Genomic DNA, 24702 nt, shown 5'->3' with positions numbered 1-24702 from the left:
TTTTACTGTACAGACTTTTGGCACAAAAAACTGAGCGTCCCCCAGCGTCCGCGCAACGAACGCGCTCTCGCTAACAGACGACGCACTTGACAACGACAGCGAAATTGAAGACGTCATGTTATGTAACTCATGCCTCAAATATGTATACGGGGCAAAAAGGTGTCAATATAAATTTGCAGTCGAAACAAAGTACCATTATAAGAGCGAATTCGCGCAATCGGTCTCAGTGCCCGCATCGCAATTACTACGTTGAATATGCTGCAAAGCGCGTCTCCGCCTCAATACAGTTCGCTCGCGGCGCCCTCGCACAATTTTTCCACACGCAGTGCCTCAGCGGGAGAGCGCCGTTCGGACCACTTGATACTCTAGTGTATATGCACATGCGCGTGCGTCAAGCGAAGGAGGTCAATACAAACTAATTTTCGAGTGCATTCTCGTAACATCATTTTGTTGTGGCTGGCGTGTGTTCCGTTTAAAGGATGTTCAACGTGTCACTTTCATCACTGGTCGTCAATTTGGACCTTGCTTTGCCACTGTTAGCCTCAATGCCCAGCGAAAATGCGGGAAACGCAAGGATCGCGCGCTTGACCAAAACCAGCTGGCTTGACTCACTTGTTGCCTGGAGTATTGTTGCGAGTGTGTTTGTGCCCGTTGTAGTGAGAAGCTTTACCATCTGTAGTATACCCGCCACGATGACAGGTAATGTACGGAAACCGCAATGCAAGAGCTGTAGGTTGCCGGTAACTTATCGAATGCCGCTAGTACACTCGGTGTTTGGTCTCGCTTCTTTCTTTCGCCGATTGTTCTAACCAATAATTTCAAGGCCTCTTCGTCTGATCCTTGAGGTTTTCGGTTAGCTGCGAGTGATTGTTTCTTTACGGCCTCTGTGTGAGGATGATTGTTCTTCCTTTCTTTTTCAGACGCACAACAATATTTTTTTGTTTAATAGCGTCATTGTGCAAGTTACTTACGAGGCGAATAACATCAAGAGCTACAATAAGCGCTGAAACAACTGTTCGAGTGTACAGCTGTCGCTTGAGACTGTGTGTACGTTCTATGTTGCACGCCCATAGGTGGCCAGCAAAGATTGCACTTGTCTAGAAAATAACGCATCCTGGAATTGGGGTGACATATGTAAGGAAATGTAAACAGCCCCTTATTGAGCATGCACTGCCTAATAAACTGCACAGAGAGCTCTCTGCAGTGCTTGCATCTTGAAGCTCTCCTTCAACCTGTTTGCATTTGTAGATGGCCTTGGGGTGGACCTGTTGTGCTTCATTTAATTGCACTCGGGGCTGTAGCGTCAGTTTCAGATCCATCTGCAACGTCTTGGACCAGATAGGAAGCTGATGATTGTGAACAAAGAAAGTATTAGAAAGCGGTGTATATGGCAAATAAACAAATCACTTCATTTAATTATCCATTACCTCTATATTCTGGGACACACGGCACGTTCATGTAGTGCGAGGAAGGCTCGGATCATCCATTCCTAAGGGCGTGCAGAAAAGGTCCACCTTGAGAACCTTGTACAGTATACTCCCTGGTGCATAGTGCTTGACACACTCTCCAGATGAAAAGTATGAGCTATATCTCAATTTCATGCATGCAATCGAGGCAGAGTGCGTCCCCATCCATAGATCAAGGCTTTGGTATTGCGCACCATGAATAACAACTGAAATTATAGCCACAACCAAACAAAAGCATCGGCTCTTTCGCCAAGCAAGCTTCCAAAACTGCAATACAAGTTACTTAGAAACCAAATGCCTGCAGAAGGCCATAAAGAAAACAGCCTATGTGGCACATAGGGCTTATGTGGAGCACATGCCTGTCCATGCCTAGACAGAGCCAAACCTTTTTTGCAACTACATTAGCTCTCGTCGTCACCATGCTACTCCTATTCCCTGCTTCATAATTGACAACCAATTCATGTCACCAGGGAAGGACATTGCCTGTCTCTCTAACCACCTATTGCATCTGCATGGTCCTCCTGCCCTGTCCCTCCCAACACCAATTCTGCTCCACATATCCACTCGAAAAGTTTGATCCACCCACTCAGTTCTGTTTCTCTTACAAAAGAAGAATTCTGCGATGCCCTTTCTCACTTTTGTGTTCACCAGCACGCTGGCCCAGACGGGCTTCACTTTCTGATATTCTCTGCTTGTCCTGCTGTCCGTTTTTAAATATTTCTTTCCTTGATCCTGGTTTTGTACCTAAGGCCTATAAAGTGTCACACGTAACACCGATCTCAGTCACCACACCTACCTTCAGATGCCCCAGGTACCTACTGCTGTGTGGCATCTACCTCTGTTGCATGTCACACATTAGAACAAGTCATTAATAGGGAACTTCTCCTCCACCTTGAATCCACCTCTTTTTTTAGACCAGCCCAACATGGCTTTCAACCAAACCAACAATGAAGCCTTTGTTTCGTCGGTGCACACTGCGAGTGGCCATCTTGTTTCTTGTATACCCTGTGAACTGGTCCAGATGGGCTTCTCCAAGGCGTTCAGCTGGATACAGCACCCTGTGCTCCTACTCGAGCTCCATCATGCCAACATATAGATGGCACACTTCTCCAGTGCCTGTCTAGTCATCAACCGATGCAGCCAGTGCAATGTGTCAGATTTGGTGGCATCCTGTCAGAGCCATGTGCCTTGACTTGTGAGGTAGCGTGTTAGGAACAACTTTTATCACCGTCTTCATCAGCGACTTACCCAGCAATCTTTGTTCCACACCCTTTCTTTAAGCAGGTAATGTGACCCTCTGCTAGATTACCAAATACCTCCCTTGCACATTTCTCTCTTCAGTCTGATCTTGACTACTGCTACCAGTGGTCACTTGATGACTTCCTTCCCTTCCACTTATCCAAGTGTTCTTCCATGTCTATAAACCCTTATGTCGTACCCCTTCTTTTATTTCTGCCAGTCATCTTTGCCTTAGGAGAGTAACCCTTCAAGAAGTACTTAAATTACGAATCCTGGCCATAGTGGGCAAATGTTCAAATTTTCATGAACATATCTCCATAACTGCAGCTAGAGCCTGTCTCCTTCTTTGCTTCGTGGTCTGCACCAGCTGCAACATGAGCCCCCTAACCTTTAGCCAATGGTACACAGCACTGGTGCTCCCGGTCCCGGAATATTGCTCCAGGATCTGACAGCCCCACCAGTCTTTCCTCCAGTACAGCCTTGAAGCAGTCCAGCATCATGCTGTATTCATATTGTTTCGTCAGACCAACCCCTGTGCATGCATCCAATACAAAGAAATTTACCGCAAGACACTGTATCAAGTGGCGGGATGGCACAGCTTCGAGTTCAGGTGGCAACTTGCCTCCCTCCATCTTTTTTTCCACTTGATGCAGGCCGACTTTTATGCGAAGCATATTACGAGGGCTCAACCCAGCTCCTCAGGCGCGGCGGTGACCATGAAATCACGTGACACCGTGACGTCACGACAGAGGAGAACGAGGGCTCAACCCAGCTCCTCAGGCGCGGCGGTGACCATGAAATCACGTGACACCGTGACGTCACGACAGAGGAGAAGTGGCTTTGGCTCAACTCTTGCAAGACGGGCTGGGTGGGAATCGAACCAGGGTCTCCGGAGTGTGGGACGGAGACGCTACCACTGAGCCACGAGTACAACGCTTCAAAGCGGTACAAAAGCGCCTCTAGTGAATGCGGTGTTGCCTTAGAAACGCGCTGTTTCTAAGGCGTGCGTCTCTTGCTCAGGCGCACATTTCGTTGCCGCGCCGAACGCTGCTTTGCTCGACGCTCACCGCGTCCAATGCGGGGCGCGTAGTCGCTGCCCTGTAGCCCATTGTCTTACACCCCTTGGCGGGTCGACGGGAACGCTGTCGCGTTCCACTCTTGAAGGCGAAGAAGTAATGCATGAGTTGTTTCTTCGTCTAGCCGAACCAAATATAGCCAAGCAACAGCAGTTCACCAGGCTAAACAGTGGTTCAACAACTAAAATAAAGGCTAGTATGCTTCGCATCCTGGGCTTAACCTTACCTAAGCCACAGCCATTTTTTTCAAATCTTGATGCCCATCCTCAGCTCAACTCGCACGCGGGTGCTGTACAGCCCATTCTCGCCTGGACATTTTGCCATTGGGAGTCTTGCCTGCTGTGAGGGGCACTCTGTGGCACACCCTGTTAACCTTAGTGACACGAGTATCCCCTGCATTTGAGATCTATGCGCACCTCTTGGATCTCACGGAATGGAGCCATTGGTCAATGCTTTCACTGTAAGTGAAATCTCATGAAGATGTGATAGTGCTCATTGCCAACTTTGGACATGCGTGACCATCTTTGCCCCCCTTCTCTCTATCTATGTTTTCCTCCTTCATTCTTCTTCACATTTATTTATTTACTTGTTGGGTGCAGAGGGTTGGTTCTACAGGCACATCTGTTTGCATGGGCCCTGCCTTTCAACAGCACCGGCACACCTTCCGCACTCTTTAAGGTTACCCTTTTAAATTGTAAATGAGATGTCAGTATCCACGAGGATTGTGCGACTGTGGTTTAGCACTGAATTGGTAGCAACTTGTCGGGCATCTTGCTGTGTTTATTTTATACATAGCTGCACGTGTAGCACTTTGTTGCTTGCGCCCGCAACAGGAGCAACCCCATAGTATAAACCACGCATTAACATGTTTCCTTTAACCTCGGGCCTTGCTGAACATGGCAGGGTGCATATGAATGGAAACTTCAAGAAGAAAATTTTGTTGGATAGTGCTTGTATGACGTTTCACCTCTTTCGACAGAGATGGGGTAGTTTCAGCCAAATCTTTTTCATGCTTCCCTTTGTTCTAATACTTTCTAGGTTCATCATTAAAAAAATTATTTAATTTTGCCTAATGTGGATGTATTGTTTTACCAGTGTTGTGCAGCATGGCAATTCTTTATACAACATAATTATTGCAGTGTCAAGTTGTTCCTTGTTTGCAAGCAAATTCAAAGGCATACATACCTTGTACACATACACAAGGTATGTACACATAGTTGTGCATGTACCTGAAGGTATGAAGGTATGTGCACAACTCGTTTCAATAAATTGGCACACTGATTGCAGCATTTCTCTTTTATGTTGCAGCATGACGTAAAGAAACAAGAGGCTTAACTTTGGTCTTAGATGGAGCTGCTATGTTGGGGATTGAGATTTAATAGCATGACTGATTTCTTGCTCTCTCCAAGGCCTGTTGCCGTACTGGCCATAAATGAAGGCTGCAGGAGACAATGTATTTCTGTTATTTCGACACTGCTTTGTGTGACAAGCCTTATTGGACTATGCTGAAGTGTTCCAGAGAACTTTGTGACTTTAATACACTTGTACTATGAACCAAATTGAGGTTGAACTAAGGTTGTGAACCTTTAACTATGTGAACCTTGGACCAAACTATGAACCAACGTTGTGATTATGGAAGTTGATTGTGATTTAAAGTACTGGTGATAAGATGTTGCAAGTGTTTGTGCGATGCAGGTGTTATGAAGTCATAATAAAAGTAAGGGCACAGTTCATTTTAACTGAGGAATGCGTTAAATTCTCATGTCTTTGACTAAGGTAAAAAAAGGAACTTGTGTAAATTTCTTGGATAAATGAAAATCTAAAAAATAAAAGAAAAGAAGACGTGTCTTTGGTACTAGTCAAACCTTTAATGCCCTTGTCCCAGTTTTTGCCGTTTATGTTGAGTTCCCCCTTGACTCTCATCCATTCTATGTCATTATTCCTTCATACTGTCCAGTTCATGTGGAAATTTTAACTTGTAAAGCACATGTCTAATGTTGGATTTATCAAATTTTGCATAAGACACTTCATTATAATGCAGAATTTTTCTATGCAGTTTTTCGGAGCTACAAGATTGTATGAAGTATGGAACTCATTGACTGTGGTGGCAGATTTGTTATGTAAAAGGCTAGAGTGATGTGTGTGTTGCAATTCCAGCAGGCAATGCAGATAGTTCATAGAATTTCTAGAAGCCACCATATAGTTGTCTGTCATAGGCCACAACTTTTCTTGTGGGATATAGTGGAATGTTTACGTACTTGAGGAGATTTGTCATAAAACTGGCTAGATGCTAGCAGCCAAACTATTATATCATGTGACTTAAATTTTTTGTGTAGAAGTAGTGTTTTCTTTCTTGCACTGATTGACTATAACCTTCAGAAGGACCTATTCCTTCTTTATGTTTATGTGTGTGTGTTTTCAACCTATCTCTATCATGCTATTTCAGGTCACGGCATGACACTGCATCCAACCTCCTGATCATGTCCAAGAGCTCCTCTTACGGGCGATCCTCTTCATTGTACTTAGTTCTGGACAGTACGTAGATAAGCTCATGAAGGTGTAAAAAACAGAACAAGTCATACATGTATACTGTGCTTTAATACTGCACCTAGGTAAGTTAATGGGACACTAAAAAGAAAAACAGGTTTAGCTGTGTTAGTAAATTGCGTACCCAAAATACCAAAATAAGCCACTCTTGCTGTATGAGGAGGCTTTGTAAGCCAGAAAAAAATACCAAAAGATAATTGTTCCCATGCCAGCTCGCCATAATGTCAGGGATTTTTATGGCATCTGCTCAGGCCTGTTAGTTTGTCGCTAAATATGGACTACAATGTATCTTAAAGGAGCTAAAGACTGAAATTAGCAAGCTTCATGAAAATTTAGTGCCACAATGGCCCAAATATGGCAAAGAACTTTGAAATCCGTCACGTCACACTGATGTACCCGCACTGGGACTTCAACATGAAATTCAGGTAATTGAAGTTTGGCTTTCATTTTCTCCTGGTACTAATCGACAATTTACTGCAAAGTTTACAAAAAGTTTGGAGGAATGCTTCATCAGTCTTAACTCAGTTAATGTTTCTCCTTAGTGTCTTTATAATGTCTGCTTTTCATGCGGTTGTACTGATTGTGTGTCCATCATCCTTGCTGTCTTCAGGTCTGTGTCTATCACTTTTACTTTTAGTTTGTGTACATTCCCACTGTGTAACACTTCACCTTCACCTAGCGCAATGTGATCACTGATGCCAAACCTGTGTTCTTAGAGTATGTGAACACTGCGTTGCTGTCATTAGATTCGTGTTTCAGCTTCAGTGATAGTATTGTTATGTACATTGCTGTCTCTGGCCTTGGTAACTGCGCTTATTATGAAATTGGAATGTGTTCACTTAGTAATTTGTCATGTGTATAATGCATTGCAGAGGTCAGTGTTAAATGGTCAAGAGGGCTCAATAAATAAAAAAAATTGTGGGGTTTTACGTACCAAAACCACTTTCCGATTATGAGGCACACCGTAGTTGAGGACTCTGGAAATTTCGACCACCTGGGGTTCTTTAACGTGCACCTAAATCTAAGTACACAGGTGTTTTCACATTTCGCCCCCATCGAAATGCAGCCACTGTGGCCGGGATTCGATCCCGCGACCTCGTGCTCAGCAGCCCAACACCGTAGCCGCTGAGCAGCCACGGCGGGTAGGGCTCGTTAAAAACTGAAATGCTTTGTTGCTATTTGAGAAGACGCCGACCGTATATGGTTTATTTGCAGAACTGGTCATGTCCTCAATAATTTGTCACCAATTTTGCTCGTGGCCTGTGTGGGTTCATCTCAAGTGTCTTTTCTTGACTGCACACTACTCAAATGCAGATGTTCTTCAGCACTTGATTGAGCTGAATGGGGACTCATGCCAGTTTACATACTATGGAAAGTTTCGGCATTTGTTTTATGCTGCAGTATGATGTAGTCACTGAGACGTTTGCCATTTAAGACAATATCTCCTTTCTGTAGTTCAGCTCGCCCGAGAAAACAAATGAAGCTATGTTGCCTACACATCGGTGTAGTACAGGATTTATGCGTTATGTTGATGATCCCAGAAGCTTTGCTTTGCTGGGCTTGGCCAGTAATTCTATGTTGAGACAGAGTCTTTAGGTTTTACAAGGCATGTACGTGTAGTATTGATGACACTGGATGTTAGTAATGCTACAATTGTAAATGCTGCTGATCGTTCACATTGGCATTTGGTGTACCTGTGTGCATGTTACGTGCAGCCAATTAGAATACAAGGTGGCCAAGCGGTGTTTGCACAGTTGGGGAGGTTACACAAATGTATGGGTGCCGATGCGGCAGTTACGTGTAAGAGACAACCAGAAGGACCACCACTTAGTGGAATGCTGGTGCTCTAAAAAGCCCACACTGCTTCTGCTGCTCAGCTGTTGACCTACATAACTGGAAAAGGTAAACTGAATCATGCGGCACTCATTGGGCATTCTGTAACGGTCCTATCTGGATAATTCGTAAAGGTAGCTGGCCTCCCAACAAATGCCGCTTGCCTCTGTTGTGCCTCCTGCAGTCATTAGACTACATACAACTGCAGTCCGAACAAAATAGTTGTGTTCTTTGTGTTTACACTTGCGTTTCTTGCGAAATGTCTGTACTATGCATACGTAGCCTGAACGTAGCCTGAGAAATCCAATAAAATAGGTTAAACTATTTTCTTTCACGTTCAAACGATGTGCACTTTGGTTTTTATTAGCAGTCGGTGACTAGTCTCGGCAAGTCATTGTCAGGATGACATATAACAGTGCTGGTTCCATGTATTCAAATTGGTACTGTCACTTCTATCTAGTGCCTGTACCATCAAGGGGCTTGGTTCTTGCATGAGGATTGCATTTGTCACATTTGAAGACCAATTTATTGATTTGCTGTAAGCCTTCTGTCTTTAGTGTCCATTTAAGTAGTTGCAGTCATTTTGCTGCACCACCGTTAAACTCATTTTGAATATCGTTAAATATTTGCTCAAGGATAAGAGCTCATCTTATGGGCCCAAGTTACTGCCAAACTGTTTCTTTATCAACATGAAGAGCAGTAAATGCATTAGCTGTTGCTGGCTTTATTGGCAGGAAATTAATTTGACTCTTCAATAAAACTATTCAGGCACTTATTCATTTCTGAATGTGTAAGTATGCTTTCTGTATGTTCAGCAGTATTGCTGGCTGTAGATTATGACCATTGTTAATTATTCATAATTTTTTTTGCTGTCTGATATGATTGAAAGTAATGAACGCTCTACTTCATTACATGTTTTACTCCATGTCAAATTTGGTCATTACTATAGTGGCACTTGTGGTGTACATTCTGTCTTTATGTCCTTTTTTTTTATTTCTTATCATTGCATCTATTATAACCACGTATCAGCTACTCCAGGCTTCAGTGCTGTTGTTATCTTGAGTATAATTTGGTGTTAATGTTAGCCATTTTTTAGCTTTGTGTGATTAACCGTGGCGAGTGCAGCGCAAATGTAGGCATTTGCTTAATTTGCTCATTCTGGCTTTAATTACATAAGAGAAATACTTTCCCTTAAAGCATGCTCTTAGCCATTTGTGATGTACTGTGCTTATTAGGCGTGTGGAATAACATGTGTTATGTGGCAGTTGTGAGTTCGGATATCACTGATGACACGTTATCTTTTCGTTCCACTTTATTTCAGTTTCCCTTTTCTTCATTACTTTCTACACTTCCATTTCAACCCCAGTTAATTTCCCCTATGTTCTCCTTGGCTTCATTGTCTTTTGACTTTATTCACTTTGGTAGCTTTATGGCTGTAATGTTTGCCATGCTCCTACATCGTTTCCTGTCTTTTTTTTTTCTTTTTTCACCGTGCCTTAAAAGGCTTAACCATGGAGAAGGCACCCTAAAATCTTGGCTAGCTTGGAAGTATTGCCATGCGCGCTGTCTAACTCATTAATTGCAGTTATCACTGCATTACGTGATCTTTGGAATCACGTGGACATGTCTAAAAAGCATAATTCGATAGCCCATATTTTTCTACCTTGTGCTGTCTTTAAGGTTTGGAACTCCATTTTACTGGCTGTCACAGAAACGGTTCTGCTTACTTGCTTACACCTTCAAATGAGCATATGACATTACTGCATTCAACTGACCATCAAGACTTCTCCTGAAAATTTAACAGTGTTTACTTTTGTTATGCAGCAGATGTTCCACGGCTGGCAATTCCTTCAAAAGTCAGCCAGAACTTCACATTGCCCATTCGTCGAAGTGACTCAGTGAATAATGGTAAAGTTATCATCAGCCTAAATTATGCACATTGCAGGAAAAAGACCTATTCCAGCCATCTCCTATTAACCCTCTCTAACGTTGGCCGATTCTATCATGTGCCTGCAAACTGCCCAATTTCATAATTCCACTTAATCTTCCGCCGTTCTCGACTGTAGTTATCTTCTTTAGGCATTCATTCTGTAACTCTAGTGGACCACCTCATGCATCTCGTGGCCTTGCCAAATCCATTTCTCTCTTTTAATTGTAACTAGATTATTGGCTGCCCCTTTTCATTCTTTAATCCACACAGCTGCCTTCCTGTCTCTTAATGTTACAAATTAATGTCTCACCTAATGAATTAGCATGTACTGAGTAATCTTGCTTGTTTAATATACCGTGACCTTCTTTGGGATAGTGCATTCTTTACTGTGGTTCTGGGGATACAGACAGACCCCATGGATATTTTGTTTGGTGTAGAACTTCAGACTTGAATGTGCAAGCTTGGATAAAAAAGACGGTTTAAGATTGCATTTGAACTGCACTTAACTAGCTCTTGCAAAACTGTTCTGGTTACCTGCCAATGCCTGTTGATGAACACATGGCATTATGCTCAAGTAACTGTCAAAACTTTTCACACTTTGACAGGGCATGCATTGTTTATTATTGTTATGTTTCTTTTTTTTCCCAGTAGAGATTATACAGAAGGCAGAATCTCCAAAGGATATTCTGCAGGGGGAACCTTAGAGTTACGTTTAATGTGCGAATAGGTGCATCCTTGGTAATCTTGCTTTCTTAACATACGTCTATCCTTAACTTCTTAACATCTTTTCTGGGTTTTCATGTTGTTTAGCTGACGCTGCAGTTAACCTTCAGTTATTTAGTTCACTGTGGAGCTTGCCTAGAGTGCAAGGTACCGACTAAAGCTTACCATCTTGCCCACTCGCTAGTAAGGTTGTATAAAAGAGTGTTAGAGTTGTGGTTGGCAAGCTGACTGTAAACCTTATTCCCATACCTCTCTTGGGTCTTCCCATTTCTTGCCATCCCATGGCACCTCCATATGTGATGCAGTCTTGTAATAAGTTGCATGGCGTTTGAGATGTATAGGACTTTAGGTGCGTGAGATGGTGGCTGAAACTGAAAATGTCGCTCTTTAGCTGCGTCGAAATGAAGGTGTCTGTGCACTTTGTCATGATGAAGCACGAGCTGCCGCAAGTGCTACATACAAACAAAAAAAAACTACGGCACTTCTTTGTATGTGTTGTATAGTCCCATAATCAGCTATTTGGTTTGGGGAATCGAGGTACATTAGTGTAAGAGCATTTTGTTGTAATCCATGGTTCGTATCTGAAGTTGTCCATGTTTATGTTGAGAAACGTATTGGATATGACGTGCTCCCACTTCGGAACAAGCTGTTGCATCCTTGAGAGGGACCTTTCTCTTTTTTTGTTTTCGTAGTTAATCAACTACAAGTGACTGCACAACACCGTATAGAGGGCTCCAGCAGTATTCATTATATGTGACGCACAATCCGATAATTGGATGCGTGCTTGAAAAATGTGCTAGGGCACACGTTCCTCAAGAATATGACTGAAATTGAAAGTGTTGTTGTTGAGTTGCATTGAAATGACGGTGTCACCGCACTTCACCGTGAGGAATACACAAGCAGCTATGTTCTGTTTACTTTGCTTACAGGCACTATGGAGGACTGCATGCCAAGTACCGCTACACTCCAATGCATTGCAGGACCTGATGAAGTAAGACTGCCATTGCATTTGTAAAAGACGGGGAATGCGGGAGATGGAAATTCAAGACTATGAGTAAAACGTGAACAAGGTGAATGCAGTGAATCCCTTGTTTCTGCACCCTCTCGCCTCACACCCTCTCCCCTTTGAAGAACCCCACCTATATATACTGTGGCGAGGAATGCCTACGTTTCCTTGAAGAAGACAAGTCCACTTGTCGAAACGTTGGCTCCTGCACTCACCTTGTTCACGTTTTACTCCTTAATTTGTAAATCATTCTGATGACTTCATCTTGTAAAAGAGCAATTCTTTAACTCCGTAAGAAACAGTGGACTTGCACTGTCACCGTCACGCTCCAGACTTTCCGGTGAATTGCTGAGCTTGTTGATATAATTGTTTCACAAGGGTCAGTCCTTGCACCGACCTTTATTCTGTACTTGTAATTAAACTTTTCACGTAATTTATGCTAACACAGTTCTCCCTTCCAGGTTTCTAACCTTGTTGTTAGAAGGGCCCTGAAACAGTTTTTGAGTGTGGGCAAAAAAAACTGGCCAGTTTCTGCACATTGTCGTCGTGAGCACCTGAGCGGAATACTCCTGTGTAAGCATCAGGGAACCAACAATATCACTCAGTAGGTTGTCTGCCCTCCCTGTAGCTTCGTAAATCCCTGTCGCCTTTCATACTTATTAAGTACAGACAAGGGCCATTCAATAAGGAAGGAGTTGGGACATCCAAAATTCTTTGTTAATATAGGTTACTTCATTGGGAAAATTGTGCACAGCACCATGTGCAATATAAACAGATATTGCACATGGCCTAAGCATATTGAGGGGAACAGAAAACATTTATTTAACATAAACTCGTGAGATACTTATTGAAAGAAGTCACTACTTTTGTTCTGCTTACTTTGTCCCATAGAATGTGTGACTTGCCACTCGCGATAGCACTTGCACTGACAGTTCGCAACTTTAGGTTGTTGAAGAACTGGCAGCACTTTGATGCCTATGCAAGGCTTACATTCGTTGTGGCGATTTTGAGACATTGCGCTGAACGCTGCTTCAGTGCTCCAAATGCACTGAGGAACAAAGACAAAATGGCTACGAACCACTTCTGCCCGTCTCAGTCAGTTGCAATGCACCCGACCAATCCAGAGGCCTCCTCACTGCGGGGTAAACGGAAGTTCTGGCAAGTGCTTGCTCAAGTTTACATCATTTCATCAGTTCCCAATTGAATTAGTGCAAAACATTCTGCTGTGTCCGCAGGCTTTGTCGATGTGCTTGCACTTGTTGTTCACTGAAGTTGGTTTCCATGGCGATGTTTTTACTGCTCGCTTACTTGCTCAGCTCTTGCTGAGCGGCAGTGTGAGAATTGTTGCGCACAGTTTTGCTTTATTTTGTTGGCAAGCCAAACAGTCGCGAAAGTGTATGGCTGTTCAGTCCGGTGGTCCTTTCTTTCTTTATTTCTTTCTCTTTTTTGGCAAAGCTTTCTCTGCCTCCGTTTATGCTACTCAAATATGCATGACTAGCCTTCGCATCAATAATTCTTTTTTTTTTTTCACACTCTTTCACAGGAGAACCTCCGGGTGTGGTCTCCGTGTGGCCTATTCCCAGAGTTCTCGCAGCTTGTTCAACCCCTGCTGCACGGTGCCTCGATGACAGTAGAAAAGCACAGGGCTCTCTCATGCAGACTGCGTGACGAAATCATCCAGTTCCTGAAGTGAGTAAGAGTGAACAATAGCTTTTCATCGCTGCCTTCCTAGCCATTAGGGCAGGGGGCCTCAAACTCTTGTCCAGTGTCAAGCTGTGGGCATGGTGCATAGTGTGCCGAGAGCTGCACTTTGATGTTCTCAGGTAAAGGCAGAGGGTATTGTTTCCTATGGCTCTTTAAAAGCCAATTACGATGAAATTTTCAACTGTACGAAAAGCCTAGTTTTGTATAATGTAAATATAGAGCAGGCTTGAAACAGTTTAGGCTTGAAATGCAAGTGGACACATCATGAGAAGCTTGTGCACATGAATGTTTTGGATGCCGTAACTGAAGAGAGTGCTGCCATTACCGCTCGCTGGAAATGACACAGAACCTGGAACATTGAGAACCTTGATATAAACTACAAGATTGTGCATATTATATGGTGCGCTGAAAATCTCGAAAGCTGTCTGCCAAGGTTTGCGTCATGTCCCCTAGCCACCAGGTGCATGCTTTGTCTTCGAAAATGTGCTTTTTGAGGGCTGTTATTAAAAATAAAATGAGGCAACTATCATACTCTTTTGCAAGAGCGCTTAAGAAATCAAGAACTGTTCCAATTGCTAGGTTGTAAAGGATTAGGTTTGTGGATTAATCCGGAATACCTCTGCCACCTGCTTCATAGGAACAGAGAAAAAGAAAGGAAAGATTACAAATTTCGGCGTAGTGTTATCGAGTAAATGTTTTCTGGAGCTCCTTTCAACACAGCTTGATTCATACCAGCACACTTATTGTGGCTCAGTCTGGGCTGTAAGGGCCGCAGCTATTATAATGAAGCAGCCTTTTTAATTAATGAGATTGACAAATTAATAAGCTTAGCTAACTAGTCTCAAAAAGGTGACAGGTTCCCTTAAACATCGCCACATTCTTGGACCTTGGAGTTGTGCCACTTCCACTTTGTGCATAGTGAAATCATTGCCATGTCTGATTGAATCCCAGCCACGGCGGCTGCATTTTAATGGGGGCGAAATGCGAAAACACCACTGTACTTAAATTTAGGTGCTCATTAAAGGACCCCAGATGGTTCAAATTTTCGGAGTCCCCCGCTACGGCGTGCCTCATAATCAGATCATGGCTTTGGCTCGTAATACCCCACGTTTGGCTTGCTCCGCCGGCCGCCATTTTGTTTTGATGTCCCGCGCTGTTACAGCGGCAGCCCCATGTTTGCTGACGTGTTGTCATCCTGCATTTGCTGCGGGATGATTTTTTTTAAAAATTTGTCTCGCGTAATGATCGCACCCCTGAATTTGCGTCAATCTTCTTTTGTGAAAAAAAGTGTGAGTATTATGCGAGTAAATACGGTAGCGCCCAAACAGTTGTGCGGTACAGTGCGCAAGACCAAAACCGTCATTGGGCCCACATTTAAAAAGTGTTACCTTTTCTCCATCAGAGCACCATGTGTGGCGGAAGAAGCCTAGGTTCCATATAGTGCGATAAGATCGTGCCTCTCACCATTTGCTGTGGGTGCGAGGAAATATGTGCAAGGGAAAGCTGAGGAAGATGATGACTTGTCACACGCCGTACTTCCACATGCCCTATGTTGGAGATGACGTGATTGAGCATGTGCTAGGAGGGGGGGCATGGGTAAGCGTGTAGTAATGGGATAAAACGCATGCTGGCCCGATTGACTCGACGGGATGGATTTCTGGTTCAGTCTGCAGATGAGCATGACATCGCTCAGTGCCACCCATTCACCTCACACAAAAGGAAGCTGCTGGCAAGCTACTTTGCGGCACGACTCGCCGCGGCTCAACTTTGTCATGCAGATCTGTGGACTGATTAGGCAATCCATCTCGTCATGTGGGGTGCGACCTTGTACGCGTTCCAAGATAGGACAGAGGGGGTCCATTCCACCGAGCCAAACACGATTGGTTAATTTGCACCATGATGAACGCCATGACGTCGGTTGCGACGTGACATCTGGTGTCAATCATTCCGTGTCGTCTGCTATCGGACGAATGCAACGGAACGGACCTCCATTGTTCGATTTTGGAACGCATACAAGATCGCAACCGTGAATTCAGCAAGCCGGATAGGAAAGGAGAGCTTTCACAACTCTGCTTGCCATGGTTTGGTCTCGGCTTCCCACATGTCTTTCCTCATCATGTTTAGGGAAAGCAGCATTACGATAGCTAGCAACGCATCGAACCTTCACCTTTGGCTCGGGTTTTTCCGAAAAGCAGTGCATGGGAGTGTAAGATTTTGTTTGAAGTAACCGTTGCGTCATTTTTGGAGTTTGAATTTGTGGAAATTTTTCTCTATTCAAACACGTGGGACTATGCTGGGACCAGCAGAGCTGTTCAAACTATCTGTCAGTTAGGAATTAAGACTTGATTTCACTGTAGCATGCTAGGCATGCAGCCTAGCAAACATTTCCTCCAGCACCCATTAAAGACGTCTCTCTTTTCAACTAAACACATTAGCTTTCTTGATGCATTTCTTGTTGAATTATTTTTCTGTAGCATTATAATGTGGCCGGTCAGTTTGGCACTGCCAAGTATGTGTCAAAAAATTTTTCAGGCAACATTTTGGTGGTGATGTTCTTTTCTCTCACTGCTACATGTAGCCAACACCAGCTGATCCAGAACAAAAATGCATCGATCAAGCGCTGGCAGTACTGCGCGCTTGGCCGGTCCTTGGCTACACGCTATCCCAACATGGCCTGGGAGCATGCCAGGCCTGGTGTAAAGCTGCACTCCACACAGAAGAATGCCTGGGTGAGCACAGAAGAGTGTTGTCTATAAATGTGCAAGCGCCAATAACATGTGGGAAGAATGTCCTGCAAACCTGTGCACAAGCTTAGTGCTTGTAAAGTCATGCACTGACTGGCACTAACCTCCCCTGTCACAGAGAAATGGGAAAGAGTGCCTTTCAGACCTGTGCAGGAATTGTGAGTGCAGGGATTTGCATTGCCTTGCACCAATAAGGATACAAACACAGCAAATAGTTAACCACGAGGTCGTTAGCAATTTACTGTGTTTCTGCATGCTGGTGCAAGTCAATGTGTGACTTTGCAGTAACACACATGAACACAGCAACAAGTTTTCTGACAGGCCAGCAAAAAAGAGAAGTCTGTTAACATAAACCAGCCCTAAGCACAAATCCTTGAAGGCATAGCATTTCCTAAATTACCAGAAGAAGCTCTGGTGCTGTAATCATGTGGCTACCACGTGAATAGTGCATAGTAGTATATAGATTTGTCTAATCTCTGTGTTTGGCAGCTTCAGATGTTCTTGAGGTGCTATTAATTGTGCTTGATCTAACTACATTTCCAAGAAATCATACTTTTCTAAACACACGATGGCCGTAAGTTTCTGTACAAATGCATAATTGTTATGGATTGCGACATATGTAATGCAATATTTGTTGAAAATGATCAATTTGCATAGTCACAAGACCATTTGCAGCCTGAAAGGCACACATCAGGCAAATTTATGTGCTATATTGCCCATCACTCCTGTGTTCACTGAACAGCCATACTTTGAGTTCCCGTAAACGCTAGCGCCATATTTTTCTGCGGTGATTCTTGCAGGAATCTCTGTAATAGACACTGTATGTCTTCATTTGTAGCAGTGGATTGAGTAGTCTCTGAGCTGGCATCTTTCATGGCACACGTAAAACGACACTCTTTCTCTGATGCCGGCCTCCTGTGGGAATTGAAAAGAGAGTTTGCACAAGGAAAGAACCATGTGCCAAGTGTTTTGTGTGCAGGGCATGCCAGTTATCTCTTCGTCCACCCTTGTCATGACTAGAGACTGGATTTTAGGCGAATGCCTATTTTGATCCTTGCGCTCCTACCACCCCACTTTGATATATAAGCATGAATTAAAGGTTAAGAAGGGCTTTTGTGGTGTTCTTATAGTGCCTATAAATGCCTATTTTCAAAATCGGCGCCTATATGAACACTAGTTAGCCTCAAGTTTTACTTTTGAGTGCAGTTTGAGACCGATGTTCATGTTACCCGGCAACATTGACTGTTCGGAACTTTATGATGTTCAACCTAGTCCTCTAGTTCAAATAACTCCCGGAAAACAACCGCTAGCAGCATTGAAAGGGGACGCGCCGGCCAGCGTACACCACCGCGCTGACATGGCACGAGCGGTTGACGAATGCGAAACCACGGAAAGCCGTCAGAGGAAAGGAGAGTGAAGAGCAAAAGAAGAAAGATGTGATGCGCACGTGGCTTTTGTTTTGTTTGTGATTTACTTTTTAAGGTGTTCACCGCCAGGGGAGAAATTGGCTCTATTCGATTCGACCCAGCTAGGAAGCCTACAGGCAAGCTCTGTTTAAAACAGCGCTTGCATGTTAGCAGAAAAACAAGACTGAAGTGGGCTGACGTGATGTAGGATCACACCTCACTAAGATCGATGTGTTTACCTAAATACCGAGCAAGCTAAAACTCTCTAAATTTAAGCAGGTTGTGGAGTGCAGATTGCTATAACAGTTCATGCAGGTGGGCGTGGGGCATTTATCAACATTTTGCACATCTTTTGCATGTCTATCTAAACCATGGGCAACGACTAAAGGACATCTGTACCGGTCAGTCTTTGAACATGCATACTGATGGAATCTGGGGTGATTAATAACCTAACTGAGTAAGGCATGTGTAAGCATACCCAAACTGTTGTAGACGTTTACTTGAGTGAATATGTTCAGTAATGTAATGTGCTCCTCAATGGACCGTTCGTGCAGGAAACACACTGGTCCAACCCCAAAGGCAGTGGTATGAAAGGGCACACGAGATGTTTCAGCTCATGATCTCTGTACAACTGCTTGCTGTAAAATGCTTGCTTGTTTTGACACAAAGCGCTCTAGCAATCGCGCTTTGCTGCTCGTCTCATGCCCGGACATTTTGTGGTGTTTATTTGCCGACTGTGTACATGTTACGAAGTTGCTTGTGATGTCCGGAGACATTGAGCTTATCCCTGGGCCTAATCCGAGTTGTAGCACTAACCTGGTTCCCGAGGCCATCAACTCTCTTGCTACTAAAATGGATGCGCGTCACGCTGAGCTAATCTCAACTCTTAATGAAGTGAAAGTCAACCAAGAATTACTTGAGGAGCGTATTAGAAGCATGAATGCCAGATTAGCGTACGTAGAGCAGAAAGTCGCTGCACTTGAAACTCGGCAAGAACCTGCTCATATCCGAGGCATTATTACCGAAGCCATGAAAAGGGAGAATGCAACGGTGAAATTTCGTCTGGCCGATTTCGAGGACAGGTCAAGAAGAAATAACTTGATTTTCTATGGTATCACCGTGGTGCCTCTGAAACTTGGGCAGAAACAGAAAAAAAAGTTCGTGCACTCCTTGTGCAGTTTTTCGCGTTGCAATTACCCGAAGAAGGAATTGAGCGTGCGCATCGCTTAGGTCCCTCTATAAATAACAATTGTCAACCAGTGGTAGTGAAATTGGCATCATTTAAAGCAAAGGAAAACATATTAACACAAAAGAAAAAACTGAAAGGATCCGGGGTATCCATTCAAGAAGACTTCTGCCGGGCAGCTAGAATGACCAGGAATAAGTTAATTGCATTTGGGAAGTCTTCCGGTCAATTGTATCATCTCAGGTACAACAAATTGTTCATCAACAAAACGTGCTACGCGTATTGCTCTCAAACCGATACCGTTTATGAACTCCAGCAGAACAGTATTGCTACTGCCAGCGGTAATGTAGGCAGCAGCGGAATAAATTTCTCTGTGAATCCCCCATCACCCGCTTCGAGTTAGCATCGCGCGGCCGTACAGAATAAGCATGACAACGATTACTCTGTGCTGTTCACTAACATCCACTCCATTATGAATAAGCGCGATGCTCTGTCTGCGCTGATCGACACGTGCAATGCAGATATTGTTGTTTTAGTCGAGACCTGGCTTTCAGATAAAATTGAAAATTCAGAGCTTTTCGCGTGCAGTAAGGCTTACAATATTTATAGAAATGACAGAATAGGACAATGTGGTGGTGGGACCTTGATCGCTGTTTCATCTGATATCACCTCTTTTGATATACACGTGCCTTCGCAAATTGAGTTCTTGTGCTGTTGTATTCACACAAATAGCAAAGACGTGATATTTGCCTCTTGCTATCGACCACCCGATAGCACATCCACATTTTGCAATGAGCTATTTGACTGTCTTAACCAAATCGTTGTTAAATATCCAGCAGCACCAATATTCTTGCTCAGTGATTTCAATTTCCCTGGCATTGACTAGGCTGTTGACTTCCCATCAGTGACTTTATCCTCGTCCCAATGTTCAACCTTTCTTGATATACATGTATGTTCGACATTTGGCCTCACCCAGTTTGTTAAAGAGCCTACCCGTGTCACTGCAGTTTCTGCCAACATCATTGACCTCGTCTTCACCACATCCCCTGATTCAATTTCATCACTATCAATTACACCTGGTTTAAGCGATCATTGCATGATTCATTTTGCAATCCCCTTACGCTCGCCACAGCGTCTAAAACACCGTAAGAAAATTCGTCACTACAGTCGAGCAGATTTTTCCTCGATCAATAACGAATTACAAAGTTTTGCCAATTTCCTTTTTCCTCAGTTCTGGCAAAGAACTATTGCAGAAAGCTGGCTCCTTTTCAAGAACAAAGTTCAAACGCTAACTGAAAAATATGTTCCGACTCACCTATTATCATCATGCAATCGGGCTCCTTGGTTTAACGTAAGTTTAAAACAGCTTCTTAACAAGAAAAAAAACGCATTTTTCGACGCTTCAAGCTATCTGGAGAAACCAAAGTAAAAGTTGCCTATGTAGTTATCGCATCTGAATATAAAATGGCCATTCGCTCAGCCAAGAATTACTTTTTTTCTGAAACACTACCTCATCTGCTCACAACTAATCCTAAGAAGTTTTGGAACATTATTAACGTACGCGAACCCACAGAAATCGTTCTGAAAAGTGACGATGGATTTCCTGTCCCCCGTGAGCTTTGCTCAACGGTTTTTAACAACACATTCTCGCTATCTTTTTCTAACGCTCTAATAGATACTTCACCGTCCGCACGTGCCTTTACGTACCCTGAGATGGAGCCGATTTCGATCGATTTAGATGGCATATACAATTTGATTATGAAAGCTAAACTTTCTTCATCGGCAGGTGTTGATACCATAAATTACAAATTCCTTAAGAGTACTGTAGCGTATTCATCTGCTTTCTTGTCATATATTTTTACGCAGTCTTTGCAGAGTTCAACACTTCCGGACGACTGGAGGACGGCGAAGGTGATTCCAGTCCACAAATCCAGTGCTACACATAACCCCTTAAACTACTGGCCGATCTCCTTAACTTCTATTCCATGCAAATTATTAGAGCACATAATCTACTGCAACCTGATTAGCTTTCTCGAGTCTACTAATTTTTTTGCGTCACAGCAGCATGGTTTTCGCAAAAATTATTCTTGTGAGACTCAATTATCAACCTTTACGAATGATTTGTCTTCCGCATTAGATCGAGCTTCAGTTATTGACTGCTCTTTCTTGACTTCGCAAAAGCTTTCGATACCGTCTCACATCGACTACTATTACTGAAACTTAGCACACTCCATCTTGATTGCAACCTGCTTAAGTGGATTGAATGTTTCTTGCAGAATAGAACACAGTGCGTTTCTGTTAATGATCATGACTCTAAATCACGCAATGTAACATCCGGTGTTCCTCAGGGGTCAGTCCTAGGGCCTCCTCTAATGACCTGCCTGATTCTGTTACTTCTAGCATAAGGCTCTTTGCAGACGACTGCGTTCTGTACCGCATAATTTCTAATGAGTCTGACTTCTCCGTTCTTCTATCTGACTTATATAAAATTTCTTCTTGGTGTGATGCATGGCTTATGAAACTAAATATTAACAAATGTAAAGCAATGAGGGTGTCTCGAAAGATTAACCAGTCCATTTCTCAGGGCTATGATCTTAACGGTTGCCCTCTTCAGTTCGTCGACAGCTACAAGTATCTAGGCGTCCATATCACTAATAATCTGTCATGGCAGAAGCATATCCACCATGTTATTAACAAAGCTAACAGTTCCCTTGGTTTTCTTCGGCGGAATTTCCGCCTCGTTCCCGTTCCGCTGAAACTACTACTATATAAAACACTCGTGCGTTCTAAACTCGAGTACGCTTCATCGATATGGGACCCGTACACTAGCTCGTTAACACAATCCATAGAATCGGTTCAGAACCGCTCAGTTGGGTTTATCCTCTCTAACTACTATCGCTTAGCCAGCGTTTCTCGCATGAAGCAAAAGCTTGAACTACCTCTCCTTTCTACTAGACGTCGAATTTCCCACTTGTGCCTGTTTCACATAATATACTACACTAATAATGAGCTAAAAATGACACTTTTTTCGTCACCGAGCCATTTGTCATTCCGTATTGATCATCAAATGAAGGTTGGGGTGCCTCAGTGTAAAAGCAATGTATACCTCGAAGCCTTCATCCCGAAAACAAGTCAAGACTGGAATCGCCTTCCCGCATCCATCGTCACTATCACAGACCATGATGTGTTCAAGTCGGCTATCTGTGACCATGTGCTGCCTCATTAGCTATATTTTTTTCTTTTTTTATTGCCACTCCTCTCTGTAATGCCTGTACGGCCTTGAGAGTAAATAAATAGATGCACCCAATTAAGCTTCATGAATAAAACCTACGTTAGCAACATTATTTTGTCTTGTCACCTGAGCCAGCGAGTGAGCGCATGCAAGGAGGTCTGAGGCTTATCTGCGCATCAATGTTGGTGGAGCAGAGTGACATACAATGCATGAGCGCGAAAATAAAGTCTGCAAAGTTGCATCAGATGGGTTTCTCTCTCTTCATTGTAAGCAGCATCAGTGCTCCCCTCTCATTCACTCAATGACCATTACTGGTAGAAGTAAGCGCAAACTCACTAGACTCATCAGAGAAGCTGAGCAGATTGCTGCCCTCGGAGAATCCTGTATCAGTAAGCCGTCATTGGCCCTCTCTGGTAAAGAATTGAAATTTTTCGCGTGCCTTGAGGTATCACCGAATTAAATTTTCGCTTTGATTGTTCGACATGTTCACGTGGCTGTAACCCATGATGGCTCAGTGTTTAAGTACAACCTGGTTTTCGATAGTAGAACATTGTTTGAAGTTAGCGCCCTGTGTGTCCTTGTGTGTCTTCTTTCATCCTGTCTTTGAACCATGCTACGGTAAACCTATTCAAGGAGTCACATGGTTGGTGGTGGCGCCATTTCTGTGTGAACATGCCCGAGCGTCTGTGCGCTGCTGGCCACACCTTTTCTTCACTTGGTATATTGCTTCGCACCGGCACCATGACAGTTGATCGTGATAGCGTTGCACAGCCCAACAGTCGCGGTGATTACAAATCCTAATATTGTGCCGATTGCATTGCTGCACAGTAAAATCACCATGATCAAAAAGTGCAGACTGAGAGGGAGAGTGGCGAAGGGACTCGGAAAAGAAAATGTCATGAGAGGAAGAACGTTGCTCCCTTTAGCTCATTGAGGGGGCTTGCAACCAATCGCTCAATGTGAAGTCACTGAGTCTGTTGGGTGGTAAAGTGAAATTAGTTGCGTGCAGAATCTTGGTTCGAGCTGGTTGGCGTGTCACATTACCTAGAAATGTCTGAGTAAACCACTGTGGGGTTCACCAACCCTGGCATCTTCACAACTTCTGTTTGAAAAACACCTCCAGTTACTTTACCAGCACTTAATGCAAAAATAGTATGAAAATGCCTTTAGGCTGCTCTTCAATGCTTCGGTAAAGCTGCAGAGTGCAAGGCTTTGTGACTTAAGTATAAAGTAAGTATATAGCCATAAATTAACTGTAATAATGTCCTAAATAAAAGCTTTACATGCTACTGACTGCTAAAAAAATTTGAATTTGCTCCAGAATGAAATTTCGTCTGCTCCAAAAATTGCTCCAAAATGACTTTGGGCATTCCCGTACCCCTAACACTATCTCTGGCAAAATGCTTGCACTGCACAGGAAATCTATATGCGAACATATCCTCTAACTTCTACAAGATGGCAGCACCAAATTCTTCTCTTTTCTTTTCAGCGTTTACTTTTGTTTTGCGAGATGTCAGCTTATTGCAATGGTGGAAAGCATACATCCCACATCCCATGAAAGGGTTAATTCAACAGACCTAAAAAACGCTTATAGACACCCTGCATCTACTACAGCGCAAGTGAACTCTCTCTCTCTCTCTCCTTTTGCCTTCTCCTTCTTTATTTCATTCCCTCATCCCCTCTCCCTCATGCAGGGTAGCTAGGCAGATGTCCGTCAGGTCAACCTCCCTGCCCTTTTGTGTCTCTCTCTCTCTCTTAGCAGTTGGAGCAATTTTCTGTCACAGAGAGTATGCTAATGCAACTCACTTTTCACACTTTGTTTTTCTTCCGTGCGTCGCAGAGTGTCTTCACAAAACGCCTCAGCGCCTCCAGAAAGGTCCAGAACCGGAGAATGATAAAGAGGCTTCAGCATTCAAGCAATTCCTGGGCCACTACCGCTTTTTTGGGCCGATAAAAATCCCACGCAGGCAAGTGCTCAAAAGGCTTTCGGCTGTCGCACTGATGGCAGTGAAGTCTCGAAAACATTATTGTATGATGAAGATAACCAAAGCCTTCACCTCCCCTTTCCTCATGTAATAAAGATGTCCTTGAATGATTTTCCCTTATTTTGTCTCAAATTCAGTCTGTACGTATGACCCACTGTGATGGCCTATTGGCTATGCCATAGTGCTGCTGAGCGCGAGGTCGTGGGTTCAACTCCCAGCCAAGACAGCCACATTCCGAATCGGAAAGAATGGAAAAGAAACGCTCATGCGGCATGATTTGGGCATACGTTCAAAGAATGCCAAGTGTTCAAAATTAATCTGGAGCCCTCTATAATGGTGTCCTTCGTGGCCGACTCACACTGGTGCCCACGTTAAACCCACATTAAATCTCGCCTTTTAATTTATCCTATACGTGAAGAATATCAAGGTTTGCAAGAACGAGCTAATTGTAGCTAGGTTCTAGGTGTCGGTTGTTGTTGTTGCAAAGTTAACTGCTCATCTGTTTACTGCATCTTTGATAGATAACCCAACTTTGATTGATCTTTTTCCTTCTTTTTTCTTAAGCTATAATTGCACCTTTTGCCGCTGGCTGCTTGGTACGAACCGAAAGATCCCCTTTTCGACT

General features: G+C 43.6%; 1 protein-coding gene across 5 annotated transcripts; it reads left to right on the top strand.

Moving 5' to 3' along the window:
• The first annotated feature begins 363 nt into the window (after positions 1-363).
• LOC135916106 (uncharacterized) lies at positions 364-24197 on the top strand. 5 transcript variants are annotated; one of them, XM_070538787.1, is made up of 8 exons: positions 3963-4241; positions 4921-4984; positions 6228-6316; positions 9986-10069; positions 11744-11805; positions 13364-13509; positions 16103-16253; positions 23933-24197. In XM_070538787.1, exons 1-8 carry the CDS (start codon positions 4190-4192, stop codon positions 24044-24046), a joined length of 762 nt encoding a protein of 253 aa, XP_070394888.1. In that variant the 5' UTR covers positions 3963-4189; the 3' UTR covers positions 24047-24197. The 5 variants fall into 5 exon arrangements, with proteins under 5 accessions (XP_065305415.1, XP_065305413.1, XP_065305412.1 ...); XM_065449343.2 differs by lacking the exons at positions 3963-4241; positions 4921-4984 and adding an exon at positions 364-699 and having other exon boundaries at positions 9989-10069; XM_065449341.2 differs by lacking the exons at positions 3963-4241; positions 4921-4984 and adding an exon at positions 365-699.
• The last annotated feature ends 505 nt before the right edge of the window (positions 24198-24702 follow it).

The sequence above is a fragment of the Dermacentor albipictus genome, chromosome 5 (genome assembly GCF_038994185.2).
Source record: "Dermacentor albipictus isolate Rhodes 1998 colony chromosome 5, USDA_Dalb.pri_finalv2, whole genome shotgun sequence".
NCBI lineage: Eukaryota > Metazoa > Arthropoda > Arachnida > Ixodida > Ixodidae > Dermacentor > Dermacentor albipictus.
Note: the sequence above shows the minus strand (reverse complement) of the source record. Positions and strands in the feature narration are given on the sequence as shown.

Coding starts and splice junctions, on each gene's coding strand:
- LOC135916106 (XM_065449340.2), top strand. CDS start 480: ATGTTCAACGTGTCACTTTCATCACTGGTCGTCAATTTGGACCTTGCT. Junction 10,070..11,743: donor AAGTGACTCAGTGAATAATG/GTAAAGTTATCA, acceptor CTTTGCTTACAG/GCACTATGGAGGACTGCATG. Junction 16,254..23,932: donor CCACACAGAAGAATGCCTGG/GTGAGCACAGAA, acceptor CGTGCGTCGCAG/AGTGTCTTCACAAAACGCCT.